General features: G+C 42.3%; 1 protein-coding gene across 4 annotated transcripts in view; it reads left to right on the plus strand.

Moving 5' to 3' along the window:
- LOC124612510 (synaptic functional regulator FMR1) overlaps positions 1 to 9,331 on the plus strand; it is a 237,528-nt gene extending 228,197 nt beyond the window's left edge. For all 4 annotated transcript variants that reach the window (XM_047140759.1, XM_047140787.1, XM_047140769.1 and 1 more), the window contains one exon: positions 6,469 to 9,331. In XM_047140759.1, coding sequence (XP_046996715.1) covers positions 6,469 to 6,641 — 173 coding nt within the window. In that variant the 3' untranslated portion in view covers positions 6,642 to 9,331. The remainder of the gene's footprint in view (positions 1 to 6,468) is intronic.
- The last annotated feature ends 563 nt before the right edge of the window (positions 9,332 to 9,894 follow it).

The following is a 9,894-nucleotide window of genomic DNA, read 5'->3' on the forward strand; positions in this document are numbered from 1 at the left end:
TTTTAAGTACTGTACCTTTATTACATTTCTTTGAATTTCAATACCCAGTACAGCCAATTTATTGCAGGTGTAAGAGTGCCAGCAAAATCCTAAGTCCCTACTGACAGGCTGTAATCGTCAACAAAAAAGACAAACCAAAAACCTTGCTGACGTCACCAATTTGCTCCATACAGTTAACCAATCTGAACAAACTCAACACCTCTTCAGGTGTTGGCAATACGACTCACTAAAGACTCCTGGTTGATATAAACATTTGAACTTGTCAAGTCGGAAGTAACAGTTTTGCTGTACAAATACCTTCAATAATGTTTTCTTAAAAGTTGTGATCTCTCTTTGACTAAACCAGGCAAATCTTCACAAATTCACATGCAGATTTTTCACATAGGAACAAGACAATAACTTTCTGCTATCAGGTGCTTGGATCTGTTACCTTGAACACAATGCACTTTAGTCATTACCTCACTCAAGTTCCAGAAATCAACCTATAAACATGTACTCTACAGCAAGAACTCAATCATTAACAGTGTGCCTCGCAATAACAGAATCAACCGCAACTCAGTTACCTCCAAGTGTGCTACCAAAACCACCAGCAAAACTACGTGGAACAGTGATTCTAGTACACTATCCCAAACTACCAATTCGCAATTGCAATTACAGCCCATAAACATTCTCCTGTAACAGCAACTAACTATGCCAGTCCATTAAACATAAAGATCTCCCTTCATCATATGAAATGTTAGGTGAACCTAACTTTGTCAACTATGAAATTGAAAAACCAAATCCTCCAAAATTTATTTTGAAAGGATAAGTGAATCAATATATATTGTTGGTACTACCTTCCAATTACAGCGAACTGCACTCAGTAGCTCACTCCTGACAACTTTCTTACCAAAGACTATCCCTTCATGAACTGAAATGACATCTTGGTCAGTTGAAATGGTACTGCCTATCTAGACCATGTTAAAGCAGATTGGAACCATTTTTTTTTTTTTTTTTTTTTTTTTTTTTTTTTTTTTTTTTTTAAATTACAGTTACACTATTCCTTTTAACAATTTAAATATTGTCGATGAATGCCATCTGCTGCATTCTCGGTGGTCAGCTCCAGTGGTAGACTGTACCCTCTCTGTACTGCAGGGTGACAGACTGTAGTGCACCACTGCAACTCTCAAACATGCATGTACTGCATCTCAACTTCATGAAATGTACAACACAGTTAAAATACACATAATAGAAAAATTTATAAGCACTGTTTTTTACATTTCTTTGGAAATTAAATTTATTTCCAAATGCCGAATTCAATAAATGAAGGTGGCACCAAAAAAGTTGGTGCGTTTTCAGTCTTGACACAACACAGCCTGTGAAAAGACAGCCGTGCTACGTAGCTGATGCATCACGACATTGTGCCCAGCCACACGTCTTTCTGCATACATGAGTTACTGAGAAAGTGTAGTGTGGCAACACTATCGCAGTCACCCTACAGTCCCAACCTCATTCCAGCTGACTTCTTTTTGTTCCCCAAGGCCAAGAATGTATTTTTTACTTTTTAGTTTACCCCACAGAATAAGTCCAGTGGCATCAAATCAAGTAAATGTGCAGGCCAACTGGTAACCCCTTTATGCCACATGCGGTGATGAGAAAAGAGCTGAGAGGGCTCCATTGTGCTAGTGCCACATACCTGTACATATTTGAAGTGGTACTTTCTCTACAATGACCATTAGCACTTCCATAAGGTATTGTGCACACCTTTTATCCATTTTAGTTCCTGCAGTAAAATAAGAACCAGTCACTTAGTTTTCAATAATCTTGCACTGAACGTTCACTCTCTACTGCCTCTGATGATCAACTTGCCTCAGCCAGTGTGGATTCTCAGCAGCCCAGTAACACATACAGTTATTTATTACAGTCCGCTTTCTATGATTTATGAAGGTAGCTTCATAGCTAAAGAGAATTGTTTGTAGAAAGTACCAACTGAACTGATACTGCATCAGGATCGAGCAACAGAATTCCATGTGTTTTCTGCAATCTTCCTGCTTATTCTGCTCATGAAGGGACATATGATGGATGGATGCTGTTTGTGTACAACAGTGCTGGGCTGGTTCGTATCACAGGCACTAACAATTTCTTTGGAACTAACTTATGGAATAGAAGCAACAGCTACCAGAACGACTATTTCCTTCACTCTGCTTGTTGCAAGCTTACCCAATGATCCATTGTCCTTTCAGTAAAAATTTTTGCACATTAATGAAATTGTCATTCTCATTAAGACACCTGACCAGTGGTATCTTAATGAGAATTAGAATGACAATGACAGTTTAGCAAATGTACAAAAATTTTTTACTGAAAGGGCGGTGGATGCCTTTGGTATATAAAGGATACCTTTGTGCGCACAACTCGGCTGTTCTCTTCATGTTCCTTTCGCGTGCTCCATAAAGAAGCAGCATATCTAGTTTGTCATTGAAGTAGTGAAAGACAGTCATTGTTCCTAACCAACCAGCACTCAACACACCTGAACTACACAGGCATAATGGAAGCTACACTTCCTCTGTATCCCCTTTCACACCAGTATCGTGACAACTCTATGTTGTTCTCCCTCATCCAATGTAAGATTTTCTTATTTAGGTGTGAAACCAGAAACTTCCACATAAGAAAGCAGTCGTTTTCATATTTAACACATATAAACCTCAAGTTCTAAGTATTTTAATTTATCCAAAACTACAAATTGAATTTTGAACATTAACACCATCGAATTCCTATCATTTAGAACAACAATACTAACAACTTAAATTACTGTTTCATTTGAAAAATTAAACTTGATTCTTCTTTAATAAATATAGCTGTGAAAAGAGATTATACATCGTTATTGAGGTTTTCTCACATTTCAACTTGACGAAAACTTAATTATGATATCGTAATGGTTCAGGAAATATATGACATGACAACTTAGTTGGATCACTCTGTTTAATCAGATTTTGCACCAGCAGGTGCTGTGTGCAGATTACTTCGAGTTTTCATTGCCTATTCTGTAACTGTTCTTCTGTGATCTTGTTCTGTTGTATTCTGGCCATGTGATGGTTGTAATGTATAAAAATACTGTTTCTATCAGATAATATAACAAAAACACACACACACACACACACACGGATAGAATTTATAGTCTTTTCGAACCAGTGGCTCCTTCTTGTGGCAGAAGAGTTGAATGGGAAGGAAAAGAGGCGAAGGAAACGGAATGGAGAGGTTTAGGCAAAAAGGCACAATTTAGAAGAATCACCCAGAACTCTGAGTCAGGGGAGACGTACCGAACGCAGTGAGATGTAAATATGGTCCCCTGCCTCCGTTTGGTGAATAGATCTTTTATCTGTCCATTTACATTATATTACAAGTAATTGATTAATTCCATTGTTATGTTTCTATCAGACATAATTCAAAATTGTTGAGCTGCTGTATATTATGTCTATTACCGGTAAACAGGGTTAGAAACTTAGGTATCAAATCTGGATGACAGGGGATTAGGCATGAGATAATAGACTGAATGCTGGGGAGGTTCAGAGTTACCACACTGACTCACTCTCTCCTACACTCATGTTCGGACTAAACGAGCTTGTCATGAAGATAATTTGCAGTTTTGTATCTGCCCATTAACCCATTTCTCCAGTTACCAGCTTTCTCCATAAACTGTAATATTTTAACAAAAGGGAGATCATCACACATCGTTAATGTAATGACCAGTTTTTCAAAATAAGGCTATCTTCAGATCCAAAATACAGAGAGGATGACAGCTATCGTATTCAACATATTTTAGAGCCGAAGATCATTACAATAATTACTATAGTAAAAAATATGATCTAGAGTTTGCTTTGTTCATATAATTATAAAACATGATTGCTGTGTTACACTGGCAACACAATGTCTCCTTTTTATAAACTGTAATATACTCTGTAAATTCCATGCTGTCATCATAGGTGTAAGTTACCCATAGGGTTTTTAATGTTTCTCTCAACTGTTTGTGGTGAACAGAAAGAGCCATTTTGGAAGGAGACATTGCATTGTTAGTCTTTGTTAAATTTGTCATTGTCACCATTAATTTTGTAGCCTGTTCTCGAATACCACATAGGCGAAACAGCTTGGCTGCATTAAAAGTATTTGTTACTGACTTATATACACAACTGAGTGTAAATACAGGTGACAAACTTCTGCCCCCCCCCTCGGCCTTCCCCCCCCCCCCCCCACTCACCCTCTCTGACTTCCCCCCCCCCCTCACCCTCTCTGACTTCCCCCCCCCTCACCCTCTCTGACTTCCCCCCCCTCACCCTCTCTGACTTCCCCCCCCCTCACCCTCTCTGACTTCCCGCCCCCCTCACCCTCTCTGACTTCCCGCCCCCCTCACCCTCTCTGACTTCCCGCCCCCCTCACCCTCTCTGACTTCCCGCCCCCCTCACCCTCTCTGACTTCCCGCCCCCCTCACCCTCTCTGACTTCCCGCCCCCCTCACCCTCTCTGACTTCCCGCCCCCCTCACCCTCTCTGACTTCCCGCCCCCCTCACCCTCTCTGACTTCCCGCCCCCCTCACCCTCTCTGACTTCCCGCCCCCCTCACCCTCTCTGACTTCCCGCCCCCCTCACCCTCTCTGACTTCCCGCCCCCCTCACCCTCTCTGACTTCCCGCCCCCCTCACCCTCTCTGACTTCCCGCCCCCCTCACCCTCTCTGACTTCCCGCCCCCCTCACCCTCTCTGACTTCCCGCCCCCCTCACCCTCTCTGACTTCCCGCCCCCCTCACCCTCTCTGACTTCCCGCCCCCCTCACCCTCTCTGACTTCCCGCCCCCCTCACCCTCTCTGACTTCCCGCCCCCCTCACCCTCTCTGACTTCCCGCCCCCCTCACCCTCTCTGACTTCCCGCCCCCCTCACCCTCTCTGACTTCCCGCCCCCCTCACCCTCTCTGACTTCCCGCCCCCCCCTCACCCTCTCTGACTTCCCGCCCCCCCCTCACCCTCTCTGACTTCCCGCCCCCCCCTCACCCTCTCTGACTTCCCGCCCCCCCCTCACCCTCTCTGACTTCCCGCCCCCCCCTCACCCTCTCTGACTTCCCGCCCCCCCCTCACCCTCTCTGACTTCCCGCCCCCCCCTCACCCTCTCTGACTTCCCGCCCCCCCCTCACCCTCTCTGACTTCCCGCCCCCCCTCACCCTCTCTGACTTCCCCCCCCCTCACCCTCTCTGACTTCCCCCCCCTCACCCTCTCTGACTTCCCCCCCCCCCCTCACCCTCTCTGACTTCCCCCCCCCCCCTCACCCTCTCTGACTTCCCCCCCCCTCACCCTCTCTGACTTCCCCCCCCCTCACCCTCTCTGACTTCCCCCCCCCCCCTCACCCTCTCTGACTTCCCCCCCCCTCACCCTCTCTGACTTCCCCCCCCCCTCACCCTCTCTGACTTCCCCCCCCCCCTCACCCTCTCTGACTTCCCCCCCCCCCTCGCCCCCTCACCCTCACCCACGCCCCCTCACCCTCACCCACGCCCCCTCACCCTCACCCACGCCCCCTCACCCTCACCCACGCCCCCACCCTCGCCCCCCCGCCCCCACCCTCGCCACCTCACCCTCGCCCCCACCCTCGCCCCCACCCTCGCCCCCTCACCCCCGCCCCCTCACCCCCGCCCCCTCACCCCCGCCCCCTCACCCCCGCCCCCCCACCCCCGCCCCCCCACCCCCGCCCGCTCACCCCCGCCCCCACCCCCGCCCCCTCACCCTCGCCCCCCCACCCTCGCCCCCCCACCCCCGCCCCCTCGCCCCCTCGCCCCCGCCCCCTCGCCCCCTCGCCCCCTCGCCCCCTCGCCCCCTCGCCCCCGCCCCCTCGCCCCCGCCCCCTCGCCCCCGCCCCCGCCCCCTCGCCCCCGCCCCCTCGCCCCCGCCCCCTCGCCCCCGCCCCCTCGCCCCCGCCCCCGCGCCCCCGCCCCCGCGCCCCCGCCCCCGCGCCCCCGCGCCCCCGCCCCCTCGCCCCCTCGCCCCCCCACACTATTTCCCACCTGTTTTCCCCAATCACCAGTCTATCCCATCATCCTCCTCCTCCTCCTCCTCCTCCTCCTCCTCCTCCTCATTTAACGATTGATCATTGAGTAAAACTTCCAAAAGTGCAAAGACTCCGCATTTGCAAATATGCCTGTTTCTACTACCTTCCTCTTCACACTTTGTGTAGAGATGCGCATATATACTGTAAAGAAAATTGTTGTTGAATTTCAAAACTAGGAAGCAGACTATCTAACCAACAAATGGTGTTGTCTTCATTAGTCTTGTAGGATCATTGAATGTCACTTCTCTGGTCATCAGTCGTCTCCTCTTATTTAGTCTCAAAGTCAGCAATTGTGATTATTGAAAGTATGCTACATGTTAAGTTTTGTTGATATAGTCTTAATATATTTTATTTATAAAGGAATATTAAATGTATAATTGAAAACTTAATTTTTATTTCCAAATTTCAGGCATAGTTCCAGTCACGAATGACCCTCAGTTTACTGCTAAAGAGGAGCCACAAAACAATGAAGGACCTCCAAAGGGACAGCGTGAACCAAAGTCTCGTAATCAGAGACCCCCACCCTCAAAACGCAACGAGGGTAAACCAAAAGAAGCTTTGGTGAATGGTACTTCTGCTTAGAAGTGTGTGTATTGGATATGCCACGCACAATGGCCTCGATGAACCAGCGTTATTCTGAACGTAGTTTTGAAGTATTTACAGGAATGCAAGGCAATGGAATAAGTGATTTAGCTTGCAGGAGTGCCAAGGTGTCAGTTTATTGATGACAATTAAACTGACATTATGCCTACATCTTATACAATGAGCAGCTTGCAGCAACTTTTCGAAAGGATGTACTTACATAACTTCCAGTCAGCTCCACTCCATAAAGTACATTATGGAAAAGTATAATGTTTGAACATATTAAGAATTAAACGATAAATTTGAACTACATGTGGATTGTAGCATTTAAAATTCCAAACATTCTGTTTTCGTAGGATAACTGAGTGCCCTGTTTTGCTTTTTCTTCTTTGTAAGAAGTTAACACATGAGAGGATACATAAATTCACTCCCATGTATGCTACAGTGGAGTGTTTACTGAATCAGAATGTGGCTTACTCAGAGCTTCTCAGCCTCAATTTTCCGTCTTTGTTTTAGCGTTGAGTCCATTTGTCTTTCACATTGAACTTTACCTCTATGTAAAACTATTTCAAATTGGTTTTTTCTTTTTCTTTTTTTTTTTTTTTTTTTAAATAAAATGTGTGAGTTAATACCTATTAGATGGCAGCTGCATTCTTACGCGTAGCTGCAGATAATCTACACTATTTATTTTCTCCTTTTGTTGCCTACTGTAACTATAATTTATTTTCTGTCCAACAATGTTTAGTTTTAACTGCACGGCTTAGTACAGTGTTGTCTTGTAGCAAAGAAAAAAATGATTTGAATCTGAAAAGCAATAAAATTTAAGAATTTGTGTTCTCAGCTCATGTAATTTGATTTTTTCCTATATTTTTTTGTCATGTGAAAAAAATTTATGAAATTGTTCATAATTTTGATAATTAAGTAAGTTTTGTGCAGAAATATAATAAGAATGTGTGATTTTTGTGAGATTTTGAAAATATGAGGCAGCTAGCTATCTGCCTTTATTGTAATTTTCCTTCCAATGGATATTGATGATTATGATTAATCGTTATTATAATACAAATGATGGCAGTTGAGATTTTTTTATGGGAGAAGCTGTCATAGTTAACAAAGTGTAAATTTTGTTATTCTTAGCAACATACAATATTGGCAGATAGATGACCCTATGCTGCATAGATATTTAAACATAAAATTGCCTTGGAATGAATTGTTTTCCTGGCTGATTGCCATACTAACAGCTTAACTGGATCTGAGTAATGTAGCAATGAGTTCTGACTCTTACACAAACATTATTGTAGCACTGTTTTTATATTTTTCTATATTTCTGTTTTATTTGGGGAAAGAAGTCATCGCAAAGTTGGTTGTGTACAGCATAGTATTTAAAAAGAAATGGATCAGATGCCCTAGTACACATGGAAATATACATCATATACATTTAAAATGTTTAATTATTAAAAATGTAAAGTTCTGGTTTCTATTACATTGATTATTGTTATTTAGTTTTGGGTTTTCATTTGTAAATATTTCTTTATAGTGTTTGTGTGAAATACACAGCCACTTTGTACCTCGACATACACGGACTGCATTTTCATATACTGTATATTTGACATTCAAATATAAAAGCAGTGCTTTAGATGGTTATTATATTTGCAGGAAAAATGTCATATTTGCATTTTTGTTGTTTTATGGCATCTTTCAAACTGTAATCTTCCAGAGAAAGCTTTGCTTGGAACAATTTAATCTGATGTGGAGCAACTTTTTCCCTTATTTTTTTGTTTGAAAATAATTTTGAAGCTTCCTACATTATTAGGTGTATGGCCGTACATAATTTTCATTGCCAAAGTAGAGAGAGAGAGAGAGAGAGAGAGAGAGAGAGAGAGAGAGAGAGAGAGAGAGTTCTACATTCTGCTCATGTCATGTGTACTTAATTATTGCTCAAAGAGTGGAACACTTTTTTGTAATATTTGTTCCTAAGCTTCACTACAGCAATGATCATACAGGGATCATTACTTCATTTTGTTAAATAAATTATTTGTAAAATTTGATGAAATGTCTGGAAGTCAGCAGTCTGAAGAAAAGTGTGAATAGTGGTTTCAGATGAATGGACCATGCTATTTCTAGCCATTGAGAATTGGAATGGACTGTCATTAAAAACTGCTGAAGTAAATATATTAAGTCAGGTTTTTCATTTCACAATAGATGCGTATAATTTTTTTGTACTGAAAGCTTAATTGCTTTTTATGTCCTCATAAATGGCGTGAATGATAAACAATATAGAATTATTTGATGCGCTACTTCTGTGGTAACATGAGTGCATAGTACAATGAAGTCATTTTCTATAATTCCAAAACTAAAGAAGCACCAGCCAAATCGGAATTAATGTCTTAGGATGACTGACAATATGTCTTACAACAAAGGATTGTTACACTGTGCTTGTCTTAATGCTCATATTTGTGTGATCTCCCAGTATGTGTCAGTGCTAGTACACAGATGTAGACAACTTTTGGACTAGAAATGAAAATTTAAGGTTGAACAAACTCAGACAGTTGACATTAATAACATTGCATTTGTCTAAAAAAGCAATATTGTAGTTTCTTCCCTGTTTGCTTGTTGAATAGATTTGTATTCATCTTGCAATGTTCACATAACTTAAAAATAAAATTTTCTGTACATACAATCATTTACTTATAGAAGAGACTTGTTTTTGGCAATGTATGTGTTGTTTCAATAACATCCACGTGACACAATAGCACATTATTAAATGTCGAGAATCAGTTAAACAAATCATATTATGAGATATTGAAGACATGGATTTATACTCTCTTTTGTACAGCTATGTGAGAAACAGTAAAGGAGAAAACATGCAGGAATAGATAGTGAAACATAAAGCCAATCAAATCAGAGTCAGTCCACAAACATTTGTGTAATGGAAACTCAAAAACAATTTGATTTTAAAAAAAATATTATTTAGATTGTTATGAAGTTATTTAATTTCATTTTGGAATCCTAGTTAAGTTTCAGTAAGATTTGTCTTCACACATGATTCATTTTGAGGTACTGACAAGTTCAGTTGGGTTTCCTTTCTGTAAACCCTCTTTTTTTTTTTACATGTGAATTAACATCACTCATAACTCATGAAATTTCATCTGTAATTCTTCATCCTTTGATAATTTTATACAATAATATGGACAAATCGATTCAAAGATGTATGCAATACACTCAGTGAAGTAATATAACATAGAAACAATTTTTT

This window comes from Schistocerca americana, chromosome 1 (assembly GCF_021461395.2).
Source record: "Schistocerca americana isolate TAMUIC-IGC-003095 chromosome 1, iqSchAmer2.1, whole genome shotgun sequence".
In the NCBI taxonomy this organism is placed as follows: Eukaryota; Metazoa; Arthropoda; class Insecta; order Orthoptera; family Acrididae; genus Schistocerca; species Schistocerca americana.